The 23860-nt window shown below is 43.6% G+C and overlaps 1 protein-coding gene across 4 annotated transcripts in view; it reads right to left on the bottom strand.

Moving 5' to 3' along the window:
* DOCK9 (dedicator of cytokinesis 9) overlaps nucleotides 1-23860 on the bottom strand; it is a 372149-nt gene that overhangs the window by 218681 nt on the left and 129608 nt on the right. The window contains exon 1 of one of the 4 annotated variants that reach the window (XM_006831979.1): nucleotides 6679-7001. The exons of the other annotated variants lie outside the window; for them this stretch is intronic. Within the exon in view, the coding sequence (XP_006832042.1) occupies nucleotides 6679-6804 (126 nt within the window). The 5' untranslated portion in view covers nucleotides 6805-7001. Of the gene's footprint in view, nucleotides 1-6678; nucleotides 7002-23860 lie in introns of those variants that run through there. 4 annotated transcript variants of the gene reach the window in all.

The raw sequence follows: 23860 nt of genomic DNA, 5'->3' as shown, positions 1-23860 counted from the left end.
ATTGTGGATTGAGTGAAAGTTTACAGGGCACATTATCAGTTTCACATTCAACAATTCATATAACTTGTTTCAATACATTGATTATAATCCCCTCCCTATACCATCAGTTTAAAGTATTTCTCTTTATCCACTTTAGCTTTTTTTCTAAAAACACACAAACAAAAAAACCCACTCAGGCATATATAATAAATCACATCTCCAAAGGGCACATTCTACAAGTCTGCTCCTGGCCACCAGTTCTTAGTCCTTCTCTTCTTAGTTAATGAATCTAGAGTCTTCCATGCCCCCATCTCTACCTCCATCTCTGGTGCTGCTGCTTTTCTGGATAAGGTCCCACATTCTATTTGTGTGTTCCTCTCTTGATGGTCCTAGGGTCCTCTGTTTCTGGACTGCCCACTGGCTTTTTAATGGCCGATTTTTCAAAAGTAGATCACTAGACCTTTCTTCAGGAAGCTTCTAGGTAAGCTCATACTACCAACCTTTCCATAGTAAGTAGCCAAGCACAACAGCAGCCAGGGACTCCCCTAACAGACTTAAGACAGCATGCGGCTCAGGGTCTTTGCACTAGTTTTATTATTACACCAAAAAAACAAAATAACTGACATTAACCATTTAAAATAAAAATCAATGACCAACCATTGTGCCTCCAAGTTGGTAACAGAACGTGAGAAAAGAAACCAGTCCGATCTGGCTGGATTTCATTTTTCTATACAATCAGTAACTTCAGAGGGTAAGAGTGAGCTCCACTTCATAATTAATTAGTCACGCAAGTTCTGGAAGCTGGAGGCGGAGGGAGATGGAGTTTCCTGTATATTCCCTTATAAAGACCCTATCTAAGCATGCATTCCCCAGAGAGTCCTTTCACTAACTGCTCCACACACTCACGTGCACTGCTCATCTGAAGGATCAGGGGTCGTGATGCCTCTGTTCAAACGTAAAGCAGGAATAAGTCTACTTTGGTCCTAGCTGGTGTAAAAGGTAACACACTGGTTGCTAATCAAAAGATTGAGGTTGGAGCCCACCCAAAGGAACCTCAGAAGAAAGAAAGACCTGAGAATCTACTTCTATAACTCAGCCACTGAAGACCCTATGAAGCACAGTTCTACTCTATCCATGAGGTCACCGTGAGTCAGAACTGACTCAATGGCAACTGGGTTTCGTGCCAGCTTTAGGTGCGAAAAAATCCGAGACCGCGTCCTTGCTGGTGCTGCTGATGACCTAAGTGTGGTTTGCCTAAGTGGGAAAGGATGCGTGAGATGAACACTCACTGGGCCTGCTATCAGGAGGAATGAATCCCTGCCACCATTCAGACCTCTGTGCTTGGGGAGAGAGATGGGTGCTGTACCAACAGCCAGTGTGGCAAATCCCAGTAGTTACAATTGCGTGTTGAATGAATTAGAATAAATGAATGAACTAATGAAAGGGAAAAACAAAGAACATAAAGAAGGACATGAGACTCTGAATAAGTGGAATTTCCTGTTTTTTGGTCTTCTGGTAATAGCCATCAGGTGTTACATTGTGGATAAGTACAGGACTGCTAACCACAAGGCAGGCAGTTCGAACCCCCCAGTTGCTCCTCGGAAACCCTGTACAGTGTCGCTGTGAGTCAGAATTGCCTCAAGAGCACTTAACAACAACACAAAAGCCTGTGGTTGCTTCTTCACCACCCAGTATTTTTAAAAAGCCCTACTTATTAAATATTATCAATGAAATATCATTAATCATTTCTAAATAAAAGTCTTGTGACAGAGTTTTCTGCATAAATATACTTTATCTCCATCACAGCCATCTAATGTCTTCTCAAATATTAACAGCAACAGGATCATTACCCATAGCTTTTACTTTAGGACTTGAATCTTAATTCACTTATTTTAACTTCTAGAATAAACCGAATTCAGGGATAGAAAATGTTATCTGGTCTCATTACCTTTCTCTTTGGAAGAGATAATAGGGTTCTTGAGAAATATACTAGTTTGCTCAACCAGAAACCAAGTCTCCTACTCCTTTATAACTCAGCACACACTGGCATCTTACAAACTTATTTACCTACAATAGCCAGTTACATATTTACGGATCCCACTTTTTATTTTTTAAACACTAAAAAGATCCCAGAAACATCTCAAAAACAGAAAAAGCGTCTCTGAATATACGCTGTCCAAAAAATCCAATAGGTACACCCAACACATGAAAAATTCAGCTTGTCTCCACAAATCTTTCAACCTCTCGACAGATCCCCAAAATAAGACCTATGCTATGGTTCTGACCTGCTTCATGAAAGCAACAAAGTTGACAAACTACAAATATCCTAATCAGTTTTGATTCTCTGAGGCCACCCCCACCCCCCTGTTTCTCAGCATAGCTGTGCAGTAACAATTAGAAAAGTATTATTTCCAGTAACTAGCAGTTCAGGGACAAAAATAGGTATTGAAATGTAAGCAGGAGAAGTAACATGAGGATATCAAGAATACCCTGATTGTTCCCCTCTAGGCATTCCCAATCCACAAAGTCATTTCTCAATGGGTTTGGCAGGGAGCCTAAGCTAGGAATGAGGAAGTCTCACTACACACTTCCTCCTCCACAGACCACCACAAAGTAGGGGACAAGCCATACCATGGTAACAGTCTTGGACACTTTACAATGTCCACCACACACGTCTCTCAGAAACACTGAATGACCATCTAGCACTGCAAAAGCTATCACTGCTAAGGGAAACCTCACCTCTTGTAGCAGCGAGCAGAGATGCCACATAAAAGGACAAGAGGAAACTGTAGGAACTTTACAGACAACATCCTAGTTTTGACTCATCTGTGCTTTAAGATGTATTTACCAACATTCCCTGTGGCGGTATGTATCACTCACTGCAAAGAATTGAAAACAAACTGATAATGTATCAAACTGTGGTTGTTGTTTGCTGTTGTTGTTAGGTGCCATTGAGTTGTTACTGGCTCATACCGACCTTATGCACAGCAGAACAAAACACTGCCTGATTCTGGGCCAACCTCACTACTGTTGACATGCTTGAGCCCATTGATGCTGCCACTTTCCCAATCCATCTCGCTGGGGGTCTTCCTCTTTTCCTCTGACCTTCCACCTTACCAAACATGATATCCTTCTCGAGCGACTGGTCCCTCCTAGCAATATGTCTGAAGTATGAGAGACAAAGTTTGGCCTCTAAACTGTGGTACTGCCATAAAATGGAATTCAATGCAGCCTTAAAAATAATGGCATGAATCTAACAAGCGGTGACAAAGAAAGTAGTCCATGATAAAGTTTGGGGAAAAAATCAGCTTGCAGAAATGTAGAGTACTAGTACATTTTTCAGAAATTCACATACACAAATAAATTTTGCTTTTATTGGCACAGGAACTGTCTAGAAACATATAATACACAAATTTATTGCAGGTGGGCACCTTTCAAGAATCAGGATGTTAAGTACAGACTCAAAGCGATCCAGTACAGGGTTTCTGAGGAGTGGCTGGTGAGTATGAACTGCTGACCTTGAGGTTTAAACGAACCTTTCAGTCCTGCACTTATCCTACAGTGCCAAAGAGTAAGATTGGTGGTAGTGGTGTGCCGTGAGTTAGTTCCAACCCATAACGACCCTGTACAGGGTTTCCGAAGCTGTAAATCTTTATGGAAGCAGAAAGCATCATCTTTCTCCTGTGGAACAGCTAGTAGTTTTGAACTGCTAACCTTGAGGTTAGCAGCCCGATTCATAACCACTATAGTACCAGAGTGTTTTTCCCCATTTCCATATGATCTGTGGTGGTGGTGGTTATGTGCCCTGGTGTTGGTTCTGACTCATAGCGACCCTGTACAGGGTTTCCGAGGCTGTAAATCTTTATGGGAGCAGAAAGCTTCATCTTTCTCCCACAGAACAGCTGGTAGTTTCGAACTGCTGGCCTTGAGGTTAGCAGCCCGATTCGTAACCACTACGCTACCAGAGCGCCTTAATCTGTAGTTCTTATTATACATGCATTAAATACTTTTATGCTTCCTAAACAATATGATAATATTTTGCCCAAGGGTTGTCTGTGTATTTAAGTAAAACTATAGGAGCTCTGGTAGCGTAGTGGTTACGAATCGGGCTGCGAACCTTAGGGTCAGCGGTTCGAAACTACCAGCCGCTCCGCGGGAGAAAGATGAGGCTTTCTACTCCCGTAAAGATTTACACCCTCGGAAACCCTGTACAGGGTCGCTATGGGTCGGACCCGACTCGATGGCACTTAACAACAACAACAACAACAGCAAAGCTTGTGGATGCCGTGTATTACCTTCTTTTAAGAATCACTCAGCAAAATTCCCTTATATTATCTACAGACTTGGGATTCTTTAGGAGCCCTGGTGGTCCAGTGGGCTCAGAGTTGGACAACTAACCACAAGGTCAGCGGTTCAAATCCACTCCCAGGGAGAACAATAAAGTAGTCTGCGCCCATAAAGATGTACACCTTTGGAAACCCTGTGGAGTAGCTCAATGGCCAGTGGGTTGGTTTATTTGGGAGTTCTTACCAAATACTGACATTGCAATGTGAAATAGCACAACAACAAAAAGTATGCTGTGAATGCTAGTGTTGTTGTTGTTAAGTGTTGTGGAGTCAGTCTGACTCATAGCGACCCTGTACAGGGTTTCTGAGGCTGTAAATCTTTACGGGAGCAGAAAGCCTCATCTTTCTCCCATGGAATATAATGTTAATAAAAAGCATCTTGAAAAGCATGTTACATTTCAAGCAATTTGCTCAATTCACATAGGCCTGAGCAGGATAGATAGCTACATGGAGACTCTGATTTCACACGCTTGCTTCTCTACTCTGACATTAGCTCTCTTCTCTCACTTACCCCTAAAGAAGAGAAATAAATACAATCAGGTAGAAAACGCTTTTGGTTGTCACAGTTGCTTTCTCCTTTCCCTCGCAGGTGCGGGCCGGTGGCCAGGACCCTGACACTCACTCCCGCCAGCAGTAGGGGCAGCCAGCTCAGCCTTCTTCATCTCAATGGAAAAGCAACACCCTGTGGGACTGAAGGGAGTGAGATGGGACCTAACAAATAACTAGGAGACGAGCAGTCGAGTTTTTGAGCCAGCAAAGTTTTTTAAAAAAAGTCTTTGGTGTGACTTAAACGTGACAATCACTACAAGGTTTTTTTGTCGTATATTTATTCCCTCGAACAAATATTTCTACATATCTGGAGCATCGCGGACAGAAGATTTTTCTAAATATTCACCAGGAAGACCCAAACCACACCACTTCCTCCAAGAAATCGTAAGCTACATCTGCTGAGGACTTTAACCAGTTAAATCTATACAGCGTGGAGGATGTTCAAGTCATTCAACCATAGATGAGAAGAAGGATCCTGTGTTACAGACTTTCTCAGTTCAGGATCAGGAATATGACTTTCAAAGCAATTCAACATAAGGTGATCAGTCACACACGCCGCAGAGAAAGCAACCCAATATGAATCAAACCTGCCATTCAGAAAATTTTAAGTTCGGATTCTTTTTAAGACATTCATTAAAAATTAACCAAGTTAGTATCCAAACACTTTATGATAATAGCCACTGAGCCTGCATGTTAAAACCACTAAGGATAGTTTAACAATCACTTTAACAGATCATTTCAAAGGCTCCATTGTCTCTCTGCAACGTCTGCTGGTGGTTTTTGCAGCTTGCTTTAAAAAATTATGTGCTTTTATTGTACTAAAGAAATTCTGTAAGAGAGGCACAACCTACTCACTGGGGATAACACAACCATTTTTCACATTCCTTCCTTTGAAAGTCCACCAAGGCACTTGATTTTATGCAAACTGCTAAGAATCCTTGCCGACTCAGAGTGACCTTGTATAGGGTTTCTGAGGAAGGGCTGGTGAATTTGAACCACTGACTTGTGGTTCAAAATCACCTTGTAGTACAGGGCTTATCCTACAGCGCCATACTAGTTTGTTGTTGTTGTTAAGTGCCATCGAGTCGATTCCGACCCATAGCGACCCTGAACAGGGTTTACGAGGCTGTAAATCTTTACAGGAGCAGAAAGCCTCATCTTTCTCCCATGGAGAAGCTGGCAGTTTCGAACTGTTGACCTTGAGGTTCACAGCCCTATTTGTAACCACTACGCTACCAGAACTCCTTATAGTAGTTTAGGTGATGCTAAGAAGAGAAATTTCCCTATGGATTGGTTCAAAGTTTAGGTCCTTTCTCACTTTGGTATAAGCAAAACAGGTGAAAGAGAACACACTGAGTCTTCAAAAGGTACATTCTTAAACCACCCCAAATGTCTCCCTCCTAATTTTCCTAACAGCATAAATATATAATGCAAAACTTTTGTTTTGTTTTTCAATTTTGGCAAAGGACATCTCTTTTCAACCCTATGAAGTGAAGGCATATAAAACAATGCCTCCCTGGGTTATGTTTGGAAGCTATAGGGCTAAGTGGGACATTCTTCTGAACAATACATGATTGTTCTTTATAAAGAAGGCTCCTGGAAACCACACGCACCCACAAATTTTAAAAGTCAACAGTTCTTTTCCTCACAAAGAAGAATCAAAATGGATCTGAAGTCAAATGACAGGAAAAGAGAGGAGAGTTCACCAAAGACAAGTAGAGCTAGCTTGAAACATGACCCTGAGGGTATGCGAACACCGACTCCTCACACAGCAGTCCAGGACACTGCTGGTGAAAACTCTTACCAACACTGGAGCTGGGCTCTCCGTCTCCACTTCGCCCTGAGCTGCATCCTTGTGCTGTAGGGGAGAATCAATCACCAGCTCTTTCTTGACATTTCTGCTACTTGTCCTGCATTTTTCAGCCTGCATTCTGGGCTGAGAAAGCAAGTCCGAACGCCTGCAGCGGGGACCAGCAGGGACAGCTGTGAGCCCCTGGCCGTGCAAGGCAGACGCATGCCAATGGCCCAGGGACAGAGAGGAAGCTGGCTTCCCAGGCACAAGTGGTCAGGCCGCTAGCTCCGTCCCGCCTGGAAGCTCCGTCTGCAGGGCCTGGCGTGGTGGGAAGGCATGACAGCGAAGGCCAGCCTCCAGGAGTGTTACTACTCCTCGTAATATGGGAGGCTCCCACTCGCCAGCCAAAGGAAAACAAACCTCAAATTGTACAATACACAGAGGACGGCCTCTCCGATAAAGACGGGCCTTATTGTGTCTAGTCCTTACAGTGTGGGCCAGATCTATCCAAATCAAAATAGTGCAGTGTTTTAAAAGAAATGGATACACAGTTAGATGCCTCCTTCACCATTACTTTGAATTGGATGCTCATGGAACTTAAAAGAAGAAGACTAAGTCATCTGGAGGTTTTAAAATTATTAAAGTTTCTCAATGCTTTCTTTATGTGATGGCTAACCGCCAAATGCTTGGCTGACGATCAAAGCAGAAAAACAAACGAGTGAGGGGGAGGGCATTCCGGCCTCCACAGCTAACTCATGGGCCTCACCGGTATAGGTGTAGGAAATCTCTCCCTGCCTCACCGACCCACAGCCCACAATCCCACAGTCCTGGCAAAATGTAATGCACCCACCATTCAATGCCAGGTGGACATGTTCATCAAACATACCATGTTATACATGTAAAATGGTAAACACTTTTATTTTTATTAAACAGAATTTTACTTCAAATTCACCAATAGGTACGTGGGTACCCACAAGGCCGAGCGTCACCCTTCTTTAACAATGTGGCTAGTCAGGAAGGTCAGATGAATGGACATGAAATGATGACAAATTCATAAAATACACAAAAGCATAGGAAAGTGATTCACATCCCATAACTTAGGGTGACAGCAATATAATCAATCTTCACTTCCTGGGATGCTGTTACGCTTCACCCAGTTAGTGACTGCTTCATCTCTTGAAACCAGGGACTATGTAGTAAACAACAGTCGTGGTTGTTGATTTTGACTCAGAGTGGCCCTATGTGCGTCAGAGTAGAACTGCTCCTTACAGGTTTCTAGGGACTAATTTTTTGGAGGTAAGCTGCCAAGCCTTTATTCCTAGATTCCTATGAATGGACTCGAACCTCCAACCTTTTAGTTAACTGTTGAGTACATGACCAGTTTGCATTACCCAGAGGCTCCTAGCAGTAGGAGTTGCAGGTAAATAGTGAAACTGTTGAATAATAACTAAATAATAAGTGCTGCTGAGTTGGTTCTGACTCATAGTGACTACATATGGGGTTTTCAGGGAGCAACTGGTGAGTCTGAACTGTCACCTTGTGGTTCAAATTGACCTTGTGGTCTAATGCTTATTTTACAATGCCACACCAGGAAAAAGAGGAAGACCTAACAAGATGGATTGGCACAGTGGCAGAAGTGATGGGCACAAATGTAGCAATAATTGTGAGGTTGGCACAGAACTGGGCAGTGTCTCGTTCTCTTGTGTAAAGGGTCACTATGAGTTGGTACCAACTCTACGGCACCTAACAACTTACATACATATATAATATACACACATATATATACATTATATATATATTTGTTGTTGTTGTGAAGTGCCATCAAGTCGTGTATATATATAAAACGTGGTAAGGATCCCTGGCTACGTGCTGGGCGGCTAACCACAAGATCAGCAGTTTGAACCCAGCAGCTGCTCAGCGGGTGAAAGATGAGGCTTTCTTCTTCCATAAAGATTTACGACCTAGCAAGGCAGAGCCCAAGGGGTCATGTGACTTAGAGGCCAAGGATGAGAGAGGTATTTACGTATGAGAAGAGGTGTTCCTGACCACAGAACTGCGGCCTCCTGAGTTGTTTCTGATCCTCAATTGTACCTTATAAATAAATCTCCTAATTGTGAGTATTGCCTATAAATTCTGTGTGGCCATTACAACAGATTACCAGAGATTCAGAGCACTCTGAGGGGGATGGTAAAGAAGACCGGAGGGTGGAGGCATGTCTGACACCTGCCTCACAGGAATTGGCCTTAGGCTGACATGGAGTTTGATTTTCCTTTGCCCTGGTAAAGCTGAAGGAGGCTAGACACCATTTCCATGCTATTGCTGCATCTTTGTAAGGTTACAAGTAGGGAAACCGAGTCTCAGTTACATAAATATATGATTGAAATATTATATCAAAATTTAGCAATGTGCTACAAAGCAAGGAAGGGGGTAAAAAGGATCAAGTTGAAAACCCTTTACAAATCAACTAAGCGTTAGTGAAGCACAGCACAACCAATGCAACTTGAACTTTTTTGAAATGGCTCGAAAAATTCTATTTTTACCCAATTCTTCCTCAGATTACTGTAGTCATGAAGCCCTCAGAAATCTGGACTTTAAAAAGAGAAGTGCTATCCTAGTTCCTGGATCAAAATAGCTGGACATTCTAAAAGGAATTGGAAGGAACTTAGGCTATTTGACCAACTCAATGTATGGCTCGTTGTATATCAACCCCTGTCCAAATCCCTTACAAATCTCAATTTATTTAATCCTCATAAGGAGCTCTGGTAGCATAGTGGTTATGAATTGGGCTGCTAACCTCAGGGTCAGCAGTTTGCAACTACCAGCTGTTCCACGGGAGAAACATGAGGCTCTCTGCTCCCGTAAAGATTTACAGCCTCGGAAACCCTGTACAGGGTCGCTATGAGTCGGAACTGACTCCACGGCACATAACAACAACTGTGATGGCTGGAACTGCGGTTGCCTTGGCAGGGCCAGAACCAATTATTTCAAGGGCCTTATACGGCCCACGGGCCGGACATTCCCCACCCTTGATTTAGAGGAATGGCGAGATTCTGTGTCAGCTTTCCTGCTACAGAAATTCTCAGGCAATTTAAAGTGCTGCGTTTCTTTACTGCTTGTGTAGGACAGACCAATGCTGACTTTAGAAATCTGATGACCAAAGGCTATAGCTCTTAACTTTAGAACCCAAACCTCCAAGTAGGATGTGGTTTTTTAAAGGATTCATGAGATCAATCTCCAAGGATATGAGAATAGCCGCTGGTCAGTACAGCCACAGAGGAAATGCCACCTTGGGAAGACAGGAAATAGGTGACTAAATCTTCCTTCACAGCACTTCAAAGAACAAGATGTACTTAAGGACTTTTGGATGCAAAGACCACACCATGCATCCCAGCATCACAGCAACACACAAGCCGCCACAGTGTGACAAACCCACTGATTGGTGGAAGTGTTTACTGTGGTCCTGCTATCTACCAACCTGAAGTTGTTCCTCACTTTGCCTCGTTTAACTCTTAAAATAACAAGCAGATCGATTGACACACATTATGAGTGCTGTACATGGAGCTCTGGTAGCGTAGTGGTTACGAATCAGGCTGCGAACCTTAAGGTCAGCGGTTTGAAACTACCAGACGCTCCACGGGAGAAAGATGAGGCTTTCTACTCCCGTAAAGATTTACACCCTCGGAAACCCTGTACAGGGTCGCTATGGGTCGGACCCGACTCAATGGCACTTAACAACAACAACATGCATTAAGGAGTGCTGGTGTGTCACTATAGGATAAGCACTGGACTGCTAACCGAAAGGTTGGTGGTTCAAACCCACCCGCTATTCCTTGGAAACCCCATACAGAGTTGCTATGAGTTAAAACTGACTTGACAGCACTTAACAATTTAACAACACTGACCCATTGTAGTGGAGTTCATTCCAACTCACAGGGACGCTCTAAGACAGAGCAGAACTACCCCACAGGGTTTCATGTTTGTAAGTCTTTATGGAAGCAGACTCCCACATCTTTCTCCCACAGAGTGGGGATGAGATGTGAACATCTAATCTTTCAGTCAAGTGCTTAACCTCTTAGTCACTAGGATTCCTTATTAAAGAAGATGGTGGTGGTTCTTAAGTGTTGTCCACTCTGTTCTGACTCATCGTGACCGTGTATAGGATTTCCAAGGACTGGCTGGTGGGTTTGAACTGCTGATGTTGTGACTAGCAGTCCAGTACTTATCCTACGGCTCCGTACCAGGACCCCTTTATTAAGGATGTTGTTGTTAAATGCTATCTAGTTGATTCCAACTCATAGCGACCCTGTTTAGGGTTTCCAAAGTGCAACTGATGGGTTTGAACCCCTGACCTTATGACTCAAACTGACCTTGCAGTCCAGTGCTTATCCTACAGCACCATAACAGGACTCCTTATTAAGGGTGATGGTGGTGACTGTGTGCCATGGAGTCAGTTCCAACTCCTAGTGATCCTACATAGGGCTTTCAAGGCTGTAAATCTTTACGGAAGCAGAAAGTCTCATCTTTCTGGTAGTTTCAAACTTCTGACCTTTAGGTTAGCAGTCAGACTACGCTACCACAAGCCTTAATATTAAAAACAGAAAGGAGTAAGTCCTGCTGGGAAGCAGTTTTTTTGGGTTTTTGTTTTTTTCTTTTCAAAAAAGAATGGAATGACTACTTAATTGTCTACATAATGGTTTCAGGTCTCAATTTTAATGTTGTTATTGTGAAGTGCCATGGAGACAGTTCTGACTCACAGTGAACTTGTATAGGGTTTCCAAGGAAAGGCCGGTGGATTTGAACTGCCAACCTTGCAGTTAGCAATCTAATACTTATCCTAAAGCACCACACCAGGACTCCCAAATTTTAGTATGCGTATAAAATATTACATGGATTGCTAATACAAAACCATGAAAACTTTACAAGAAATTTACAGAATTTTCAAGGGCAGTATCTGCCTATGAGGATACCTACACCTTGAGACCTCAAAACCCATATAATATTTCCCCTCCCACCATAAGATGAAACCCCACTGCAATCTGAAAACAGAGAAGTTGCTGACGTCTTTCCACCAGAAAGTCTTTAACACGTGCCAGCAATCCAGCTGAAATGCCATCTTCCCCACGAAACCTTCCTTAGTCCTCCCGGTAACAGGTAATTAGCTCTTTGGCTTCAGATATTACTTTTACCAATACCTTTCATTAACTTTGCACGTGTCCAACTCTTCAGCGAGACTGCAAATTTATCAAGGCATGAAATGTATCTTATAACCAAATCCGAGGCCCCACTGTCTAAGATATTGCCAAGGACTCTCATCATATTTGCCAAATTGAACACTTACACCAATTTTATGTCACTGGGCATCTTTTCACTAAAGTGAAATGCAGTCGCTGACCTGTAGATTTTGAATTTATCAGCTCCGGAAATCCTGTGAGCCCACAGAGGCTTCCAGATTGTCACCTGACCTGCAGATTTGGGGTTGATTAATCCCTTGCTGTTGCTATTGTTAAGTGCCATTGAATCAGTCGATTCTGACTGATAGAGACCCTGTGTAGGGTTTCTGAAGAGCAGCTGACCTTGTGATTCAAACCAACCATGCAGTGCAGGCGCATTAGCACGCAGCGGCACACCAGGGCTCCTCATTAGCCCTGGCAACCTCATACACCAGCAGAAGCCTTCAGCCTGCCACCTGACCCAGAGAATTAGGATTTGTCAGTCCCTACAACATCATGAGACATTTCCTTAAAATAACTGTCTCTGTATATATTTAAGTTTATATTTCACTGGTTTTGCTTTAGAGAACTCAGACTGAGACATCCTGAAAGCCGAAAGGACTTGGGAGGAACAGTGATGTGCAAACCCTCTAAAATTACATCCAAGTGTTTGTGTACCTGTGAACTGTCTGAAAAATCTATAGCATTCATCTGGGACTTACAGAAGAGACAAGTACAAGACCCTTCTCCATTCACAGAAAAAGAAAATCCAGACAGAGAAAAGCTGGAAAACCAACTCAAGTTTTAAGATGCAAATCTCTTTCCTTTAGCAAGCCCAAATTCTATTTAAGTAGGGACAACTTTTTAATTAACAGGCACCAGTTATATAAACAAACCATGAGATGGCAATCAGAAGTATCAATATGCACATTATATTAATTTGTTGATTGATGACCAAGACCAAGTTGGTAAATGGTAGTTATAGAAAGTCTAATACCCCTTGTCCACTAGGTTCAACAAGGCAAATAGCAAAACCAATAAAATGTTTTAAAACAATTTAATTACATTGAGAAAATGCTTACGATACAAGAGCGCTTCAAAAATTCATAGAAAAATTTTGTTATTAAATTCATTTTCCCACACATTTTCTAAAGCACCCTTGTAACACAGTAATATAACACAGATGAAGAGGATCACCGCCCACACAGCTCTGGGGTCAGTCCATAGTGCCGGGACAGCAAAGTATGGACTCTGAAGCATTTTTTGTTCAGAGGATGACAGTAAAATGGAGTTGGTTTTTCCATTCTTGGAGAATGCGATCTGCTACTGGCTGGAGTCCTGGTGTGGCACTGGAGGATAAGCACTGGACCGCAAGGTCGGTTTGATCTGCAAGGTCGGCAGTTCAAATCTACCAGCCACTCCTCAGAAACCTATACTATGAGTCTGAACTGCCTCGATGGCACTTAACAACAACAATTCAATGACACAGTTCAGGAGGGTTAGAAAGCAGAATAGAAACAGGAAACACGGGGAGAAAATGGGATAAGTGATGATATATCAGTGGGACTGCAATCAATGAGAAAACACAAAATGTGTATGAAAGGTTGAATGGAAAATTAAGGATCACCCAATTCACAAAAAGCTGAAGAAATTACAGAAGCTTCTCAGTGACGCCAACCCCACCTCTATCCGTGACATCTATCCCTACTCCCTGTTTTCAACGCCCCATAGTCTAAATCTCCATCTGGCATTCTCTATGTACACATGGTATCTTTAATAACCTCATATGCATGTGAAAGTTGGACAGTGAATAAGGAAGACAGTAAAAGAGTTGATGCCTTTGAGTTATAGTGTTGGAGGAGAATATTGAAAGTGCCATGGGCTGCCAAAAGAACCAAAAGATCTGTGTTGGAAGAAGTGCAGCCAGTGTGTGCTCCTTGAAGGCCAGGATGGCCAAACTTTGTCTCTCATACTTTGGACATATGGTCAGGAGGGACCAGTTGCTGGAAAAGGATATCATGTTTGGTAAGGTAGAGGGTCAGAGAAAAAGAGAAAGACCCCAGTGAGAGGAATTGACAAAATGGCAGCCTCATGGGCTCAAGCGTGGCAACAACTGTGAGGTTGGTCTAGGACCAGGCAGTGTCGTTCTGTTGTACACAAGGTTAACTATGAATCGGTACCGACTCGACTGCACTAGCAACAACAACAATGTACACATATTCCATTATTTTGTATTTAATGTATGTCTAACTCTAAATTTTAAATTTTTTTCAAAGGAGCTCCTGGGGACACAGCGTTTTGCCTATTTTCTTCACTGCTATATCCTCAGGTTCTAAAACAGAGTAAGTTCTCTGAGAACATTATTGGAGGGAATTTCTTGAAGGAACAGAATCCCCTCAGTGTGGGAACTACCCATCTGTTTTGATCATGATGACGACCGCACGAGGCAATGTCAGTACATTTGAGATATTTGTTTGGCTTGCTGTGTGCCATCAGGTCCAACTTAGAGCAAGCCTGTATAGGGCTTTCAAGAGTGGCTGGAGGGTTTGAACCACCAACCTTTGCAGTGAGCAGTTCAGTGCTTATCCTACAGCACCACACCAGGACATGGAAACTTACAAAGCCAAGAGAAACATAATGTGCTTGAGAGTTTTCTCAGGAAATCAATTCCCAGTATGGGTTACCAAAACCGGGCCAGCCTTTGTTTTGTAGTTACGTGAGCATGTTTATCTCCCATGGCCAGCTTTAAGCACTGGAAAAGACAGTGTGGGCCCCTCCATGCCAGATATGGTGTTGTGTATACAGTCGGCATGAATGTATGCTTATAGAATAAATGATGAAACAGCCTCCCCTTAGCATGTGTTAACTCCAGACCCAAACTTCCTAAGAGCAAATACGAGCTAAAATTTTCTCTCTTTTCTCACAGCATAACAAATTTTGAAAGGCCAGAAAATAAATTCTTTTTTTGTTTTGTTTTGTTTTATTGTGAATTTTGTGATAGTTTACATGGGAAAACATTAGCTTTACATTCATCCTATCATATATCATTTCATTGCCATGATTACAATCCCCTCCATGCATCATCAACCAACCAAAGGGTATACCCGGCAAGCCTTCACCCCGGTTGTCAGCACACAGCCCCTCTCCCTCTCTGGGTCTAAAGTCATCAGCTGCTCCATCTCTCCAGAAAATAAATTCTTGATGGGAAAAACGAAACTTTAAGGAAAAAAAATCGAGCAGTAAAAGAAAATGCTTCATCCAATTACAACCGGAAGACTAATGTTCATTCTTTCACCTCCCTATGGTCATCTCCCAAAGCAGCCGAATGAAAATCACAAATCACTACCCTCCTAGTTCATCTGTTTGTTTGTTTTTTAAATATTTATTTATATATACAATTTACATAAAAGCAAGTCTCATCTTTGTTGATAAGGTGCAAAGCTAGTGGGCCATCTACCTTGGTTTATACAGTTCTAAGGAGCTCTGGTAGTGTAGTGGTTATGAATCGGGCTGCTAACCTCAAGTTCAGCAGTTCGAAACTACCAGCCGTTCTGTGGGAGGAAGAGGAAGCTTTCTGCTCCCGTAAAGATTTACAGCTTCGGAAACCCTGAGCAGGGTCACTATGAGTCGGAACCAACTCCATGGTACTTAACAACAACAACAACAAGGAGCCTGGACTCCTGGTGTGATGCTGTGGGATCAGCACGGGGCTGCAAAACTCAAGGTCAGCAGTTCAAACCCACCAGTTATTCCTCGGAAACCCCACACGACGTCGCTATGAGTTGGAGTCGACTCAATGACACTTAACAACAACAACAAGGAGCCTGATGGCACAGGTGGTCTACGACTGGCTACCAACCTGAAGGCAAACCCACCCAGCAGCTCTGAGGAAGCAAGGCCTGGCTGACTCTTCCTTAAAGATTACAACCAAGAAAACACTACACTTAACAACGCCAACAACTCTAACACCAGGGGCCAGCGGGAGTAGAGGGTGAAGTATCAGCAAGCAAAAACAACAAAGATCTACAGATGGATCGAGCTAGCAGGGCTGCGCGACTCTGGTTACTCCCAATTAGCTACCTAGCGGGGTTAAGTAGAGGACAGGCCTTTAGACAAACTCTAGACCCCAACTTCTGCATAAAAAGAGAAAGTCCACAATGTGGAAACTTTGCAGAGGTGAGTACAGCCTTTCCACTAGCACTTGTGGCTTTATTTAGCTTGCAGCTGAAGGACAATGATCATTTAAGACGAATGCCAGTTTCCTAACAATAATTGGAAAGTCCCCTCTTCTGAAAAGTAGTAATTATGTCCCTTCCAGAAGATAATACCATCAGGAGCAAAGACGATTGTATTTCTTCCCATCCTCTACTTTAAATCAGGGCCTTCTGTATCTTTCAAACTCATTGTAACCCATTTCCTGTATGAAATTAACAGACTGCCAAGCCAGAGAAAACAAAGGCAGTTAACATGTCATCACTAAACAACATATCCTGAGGAGTATGACTTTTTCACCTGAGTTCTTGTAAAAATATGTAGCCAAACCAGGTATACTACTGTAGGATAAGTATTGGACTACTAGTTGCAAGCTTGGCAGCTCAAACCTACCCACCAGCCATTCCTTGGAAACCCTACACAGAGTGGCTCTTTCTGAGTCAGAACTGACTACATGCTACAAATAAAGGCAATTGTTGTTTTTGTTCAGTGCTATCAAATTGATTCTGACTCATAGTGACCCTGTATACACAGGGGTTCTGAGGAGCAACTGGTGGGTTTGAATCGCTGACCATGTGGTTCACAGTCTAGTGCTTATCCTACAGTGCCATATCTGGAGATATAAATGCCAGGGAAGATGCTCTGGTAGTGTACTGGTTACGAATCGGGCTGCTAATCTCACAGTTAGCAGTTCGAAACTACCAGCTGTTCCGCAGGAGAAAGATGAGGCTTTTTGCTCCTGTAAAGATTTATAGCCTCAGAAACCCTGCACAGGGTGACTATGAGTTGGAACCAACTCCACGGCACATAACAACAACAACAACAACAGCAAGGCTATAAAAGCTTCCCTTTTCCTCACTGTCATATCATGCAGGTCCTCCAACACCACCCACCCCACGGTCATCGAGTCCATTCTGATTCACAGCAGGTCTACAGGACAGCCTGTACTGTGCTGCCTCTTCAGGTTTCCAAGACGACCAATCACTATAGGAACAGACAAACTCATCTTTCTCCTGGGGAATGGCTGGTGGGTTTGAACTGCCAACCCAGTCATTAGCAACTCAGTGTTTAACCCACTGTGCCACCAAGATTCCTTCAAGTAGCCCCAGTTCTAGGTTATGTGTAAATAGGGCAGGTCAGCTACTGCATCCACTAAACTGCAATCACCCTCTTGAATCAACTCTTCACCCCACTGTCTTCAGGGTTAATGTGGCGCACAAGACCCCGTCTGATCTCCTTGACCCTGTCAGCTCCCTCCTACCCTACTCAAAATCCAGCTGGAAGACTCCTCAGTGGTGTGGCCCTCAGTCCTAAAGAATGTCTTCTCCATACAGCTAAAATCAACTAGGTTATTTCCAAAACTAGCATTGGGAGCTTTATATAATAATAATAATAATACAGATTCCAAGACCCCACCCAGCACTTCTGCATTGGAACTTCAAGGTTGGGGGTCCATGGACCTGTAAGCCTTCACAGTTCCCCAGGTGGTATCTCTGCTGCAGGTTTTCACCTGTCAGTGTTGGGAAATCACAGATCCACACGTCATAACTTAAAAGATATTGCAAGGACACCCACAATGTCTAAGCACAGATCCAATACAAGGAAGAAGGGAGGGGTTTCTCGCACCACCTCTGCCCAGACACAGATGAATGTTATCTGACAGCGGAGTCCAGTGATTACCCTGAATGAGATGGAATACACATCTTACCCTTGTTGAAAAGATCATCGTAGATTTCAACTCACTTATTTCTGACTGTTTTTCACTTAGTTGAACTTTTGGAAAAACCCAAAACTTTGTGGGTGGGTTCTTGCACCAGAGTCACCCCCCTCCGGCCTCCCTTCCTCCTAATTCCTTCCACCCCTGCCAAAATAAAATGTCTTTCAATTCTGAGCCAATAATAAAGGACCAACAGAACATTACAAGCTTCACACATCTCTCAGATATTTTTAATGGTGTGATAACACATACTGAAACACTTATTTGGAAGTATTTTTTCCTGAAGAGAATATAGAACACTAACCCTAGAGGTTTGCTGCCTACAAGCCCTTCACAAACGCTTGCCAGCTGAGCTACAAGCTCTCAGTAAAGTTCAAATCGGTGATGGTTAGAGGTTGGTTCCTAACCAAAAGCAATGAAGCAATCTGTTTAGAGAAGAGTACACTTCTAAGGATTTCCTTTCTCCCTGCAGTAAGAGGAATAAAATGCCAAAGCTACATCCTCCACATGCATCCTTCATAATACTCTGCAATTAGGTCACTAATGGAGGGGGAAACTGTCCCTATCTGATATTACAGGCTGAATGCACTGTTGTTGATCTTTCAAATAGAATCTTTTACTGTATATAACATTCATGAGCTCGCCTAGACCCTGATATAAACTTGATCTTAGATCTAATAAATCCATTAAACAACTCACAAACTACAGAGATAGAAGTGTCTTTAACCTAGAAGGAAAATGAATCCAAACACAGGGTGAGGTCTGGGAGGGACCTCAGCGAGTTTCCATCTCCCTAGGGGACAGCCAGACTTACCCTCCCAGGAAGAGAATGTTCCCTCTCTCCAACCAGGAAGCTGGTGGGGGCCTCTGTCTTCCTGATATCATGTGGTCCCTGCAGGCTGCAGGGTAATTAGCATCAGACTCTCAGTGGACCGCTCTAAGCCTCAGGTGCGCTCTTGGTCTCAGGAATCAAGTGCAAAGGCCAAACTGTTTACTGCAGAGGTTCCACAGCTCACAGAAGGATTTTTAAATCGAAACTCTTAAACAATATCTTCCCCTAACATCTCATTTAAAAAATAACTACAGCACATATACGTGCAAAGACTCGGGTAAAAATGTAAGATTTCTAGATGTATTGCAACCAATACAGAGTTGTTGCTGCTGTTAAGTGTAAGTCGGTTCTGACTCACAGCGACCCTGTGTAGGGTTCCCAAAGAGTGGCTGGTGAGTTTGAACTGCCGACCTTGTGGTGCAAACGGACATTGTGGGCCAGTGCTTCATCCCACAGTGCCACACCAAGACTCCTTCCACAGTACGCGTACAGTCAAATCATCTAAAAGTGTTAGCAGATCCAGCTCTCCAGAACTGGCATGCCAACTCCAAACTCCATCTCAGGGACCAAGGCCAGCTGTCATTGAGTAGACTGATTCATGTCAACCCCAACTGTGCCAAAGAACTCAAATCCATAGGGTTTTCAATGGCTGGTTTGTCAGCAACAAATTGCCAGGACTTTCTTCTGCAGTGCCACTGGGTGGACTTGAACTTGCAACTTTTCAGTTAGCAGCCAAGTGAATTAACCATTGGCATCCTCCAGGGATTCCAGCTCAGGGACATGCATTCCCAAAATGAGTATACACACTAGACTCTTGGATCAAGTTCTTATCAGCATTAAATTTCTGCAATTCTGTGATACATACTGTTGTTGTTGTGTGCTAGTGAATCAGTTCTGACTCACAACAACTTTGTATAGGGCTTCTGAGAGCAGCCTGTGGGTTTGAACTGCCTACCTATCTGTTAGCAGTCCAGTGCTTATCTTACAGTGTCACACCAGGACTCATGTGGTACATACTAGAACCTCAGTAAAGGCAGCTCACATTATTCTCCCACTATTCACTGTCATAGAAGATTAAAAGTACTAGGTACTGTAAGAACAAATCTGTACTGGAAGAATATAGCCAGGATGCTCCTTAGAAGCCAGGATGGAAGAACTTTTTCTCTCATACTTTGGCTGTGTTATCAGAAGGGCCCAGTCCCTGGAGAAGGACATTATGCTAGGTAAAGTGGAAGGTCAGTGAAAAAGAGGAAGACCCCTAGTGAAATGGATCGGCACAGTGGCAGCAGCAATGGGCTCCGACTTAACAATTACGAGGATGGCGCAGGACTGAGCAGAGTTTTGTTGTGTTGTGCATAAGGTCACTGAGTCGAAACTGACTTGTCACACCTAACAACAACAACATCACACTGCCATGCTTTGTGCAGCCCCAGCACTTACCACAAGAACTTGCACCAAATCAAAAGAACCAAAAGAAAGCTAGTCTATATTTATTTAATCTATTCATTAATGAATTTATTTATGTATTAACTCCTTTGTCTGCTCAATCACTCACCAAGCATTTCTTACCCACAGAGCAGTACGCCCAGAATGTGAGTTAAAGAACACACAAGAATGAGTCAGTTGTTGTTGTTGTCAGGTGCCATCGAGTCAGAACCGATTCATAGCGACCCCATGCACAGCAGAACGAAACAATGCTCGATCCTGGGCCAACCTCACCACCGCTGCCACCCCTGAGTCCATCAATGATGCCACCTGGCCGATCCATCTCGTTGGGGGTCTTCCTCTTTTTCTCCGACCCTCCACCCTACCCAGCATGACATCCTTCTCCAATGATTGTTTCCTCCGGACTACATGTCCAAAGTAGGAGAGACGAAGCTTAGCCATCCTGGCCTCCAAGGAGCACTCTGGCTGCACTTCTTCCAAAACAGATCTATTGGTTCTTTTGGCAGTCCATGGCACCCTCAGTATTCTCCTCCAACACCACAACTCAAAGGCATCTATTCTTCTACGATCCTCCTTATTCACTGTCCAGCTTTCGCATCCATATGAGGCTATTGAAAACACAATGGCCTGGGTCAGGCGCACCCTAGTCCTCAAGCTGACATCTCTGCTCTTGAGTCAGAGGCACCACAAAGTCTGGTATGTAAGTAAGATGTATAAAGTTATTTCAATCCCAAGTACGGCAGAAGATGGCTTGACCGACACTGTCCAATAAGGTAGCCACTAGCCTCGTGTGGTTATTCAGCTCTTGAATGGGGAAAATTGAAATGAGGAGTGCTGTACATGTAAAACACACACTCGAATTCCAAGACTTGGTATGGCAAAAGAATCAAAAAAGATGTAAAATAGCCTATTAATATTATCTATGGATTACACATTGAATATTTTTCAACATACTGGATTAAATAAAATGTTATGAAAATTAATTTCACCTGTTTCTTCTACTTTTTTAAAAAAATATACCTTACTGTGGCGGTTGGTTTGTGTCATTGAGACAGTTCTGATTTATAGCTACCCTGTATGTGGTCTCTGAGTTTGTAAGTTTTATGGGAGGAGAAAGCCTCATCTTTCTCCCACAGAGTGGCTGGTAGACTTGAACCGCCAACCTTATGGTTCACAGTCCAGTGCTTATCCTATAGAAACATTCCACTCCCAATGTAACTATTACTGTGAAGTGCCATCAAGGTGGCTTTGACTCACTGTTGTTGTTGTTAAGTACTGTGGAGTTGCTTCTGACTCATAGTGACCCTGTACAGGTTTTCCAAGGCTGTAAATCTTTACGGTAGCAGAGTGCCTCATCTTTCTCCTGCAGAATGGGTGGTAGTTTTGAACTGGTGACCTTGAGGTTAGGAGCCGGTTTAGTAATAGAAACCCTATATAGGGCTTCCGAGGAGTGACAAGTGGGTTTGAACTGCCGACCTTGTGAAGAGCAGCCACACCAGGACTCCTCAGTGCTGTCCAATAAAAATACAGTATCTGTATTGTCCAATAAAAATGCAATGCCAGACACATGCATCATATTACATTTTCTAGTAGGAGTCCTGGTGTAGCACTGTAGGAGAAGTACTGGACCGCAAGGTCGACTTGAACTGCAAGGTCAGCAGTTCAAACTCAACAGCTGCTCCTTGGAAACCTTACACAGGGTCATTAAGAGTCAGGACTGACTCTGATTCGAGGGCACCTAACAACAACAATGACTGAGCTACTAGATGCTCCCAGCCCTGTTGCTAATTCCTAGGCACACAGGTAAAAACAGCTGAGGTTGAAACTCTGTGATTGAGTCTAAGCAGAGAAAAGTATGAAAGCTGATGTCGCCGGTCTATGTACAGTCACACAATCCCTGCACACCAGTCCTGGCTCTGTCTCCACTTGTGGGGCTGCTGAATGCAGAGAACATAGAAGAAAATCCAGAGGAGTCCCAGCTGCAAGCAACAGGGAAGGCCACCCAGTGTGCACCCAATGGGATCACAGCACGAGGGAGAGGTGCACATTTACACTGTTTAGCTACCGCACTGTGGAGACTTACATTACAGTGACTAGTCTACCTTGACTACAAATGTGTGAAGATCCACCTCATCAGGATACCTGCCTTTAGAGTTTTCTGGATCAACTTCAGAGATCTGAGTGACATCTCAAACACTGTCGCATCCAAATCATACCCAAAGAACTTGTTAAACCACAGACTGCTGAGCCCTCTGCTACTTCTGCGGTGATCCAGCTAGGGAGGGGGTTCTGTGTCAGAGCTCGGTCCCCTAAAAGCATCTGTCCTTATCCCCAGGCCCTCGTCTCAGTTGCCTGCAGTCTAACAGACACAGGTCTCCCACGACCCGGCTCTTCCTCCCTCTCAACTCCTCTGACTGGATTGCAGGTGAGAATTTGCATCTGCAAAGGGCTCCCAAAATTCCGGCTACTATACTTTGGACACATTGTCCGGAGAGAACAGTCGCTGGAGAAGGATGTCATGCTGGGTAAGATGGAGGGTCAGAGAAAAAGAGGAAGACCCTCAATGAGATGGATCAGCCAGGTGACATCATTGATGGCGTCAAGTGTGGCGGCGGTAGTGGAGGTTGACCAGGTTCGGACATTGTTTCGTTCTGCTGTGCACGGGGTCGCTATGAGTCGGTTCCGACTCGATGGCACCTGACAACAACAACAATTAATGGTACAAATCACTAATGTGCTCAACTGGAGAGTCAGTGCCACCAGAGGCATGTCAGAAGAAAGGCCTGGTAATCTACGTCCCAAAAGATCAGTCACTGAAAACTCTACGGAGCACAGTTCTACTTCAACACGCATGGGGTGATCATGAATTGGAATCAACTCCACTACAACTTTTGTTCCTTTTTAATGAGTTCCCAGGTGCTGCTAACACGGATGATCTGGGGACCACACTTTGAGGAGCAGAGTCTAAAAAGAAAAGCAAGAGTTTATCAAGTAATGAAGATACTAAAAGGCATACAAGGGAAGAGAAACTCCAGGTCTTCCCCGATTACAGACAAAACCCGTTCCTAAGTGTGCCTTCTTTAAGTTGGATTTGTAAGTGAGTCAGGCAGGAGCACACTGTTCTTATTGCCTTACAGTAGTGCAGAAAAAGAATGGAAGCCTTTTCAGAACTGAAAAGCTGTACGTGCCGCAAGGGAAGGTGATTGTGATGAAGAAATTGTTGTGCAAAGGGGGTTGGTTCCATCATTTCAAAGTAAAGGTAAGTTTACATAACATTAAAGGTCAAGTAGGAGTTTTTCCTTAGATGGCCGAAACCAAGGGACTTCCTGCACAGATTCAGAATGGTTCAGAATGATGGGACAGCGTGGTATGGTCAGGCAGCATCAGATTTTCCACACAGAACCAAAGTGACGAAAAAGACGTACAGAGAGTTCAAAAGCCAAAAAGGTGGTGGTGGTTATGTGCCATGGAATCGGTTCCAACTCATTACGACCCTGTACAGGGTTTCCGAGGCTGTAAATCTTTACAGGGGCAGAAAGGCTCATCTTTCTCCCACGGAACAGCTGGTAGTTTCGAACTGCTAACCTTAAGGTTCACAGCCCGATTCGTAATCACTACGCTACCAGAGCTCCTTAGCCAAAAAGGTAGATGGAACCAAAATGAAGAGACTTGTAGTCTTTAATTCGGCGTTTGGATTCTGCATCAATGAGAACCTTAAATCAGAGTTTTCCTTTCCACAGCATTGTTGTTGTTGTTGTTGTCAGGTGCCATCAAGTC

This window comes from Chrysochloris asiatica, unplaced genomic scaffold (assembly GCF_000296735.1).
Source record: "Chrysochloris asiatica unplaced genomic scaffold, ChrAsi1.0 scaffold00005, whole genome shotgun sequence".
Taxonomy (NCBI): Eukaryota; Metazoa; Chordata; class Mammalia; order Afrosoricida; family Chrysochloridae; genus Chrysochloris; species Chrysochloris asiatica.
The sequence above is the reverse complement of the archived record's forward strand: the minus strand, read 5'-3'. Positions and strand labels throughout refer to the sequence as shown.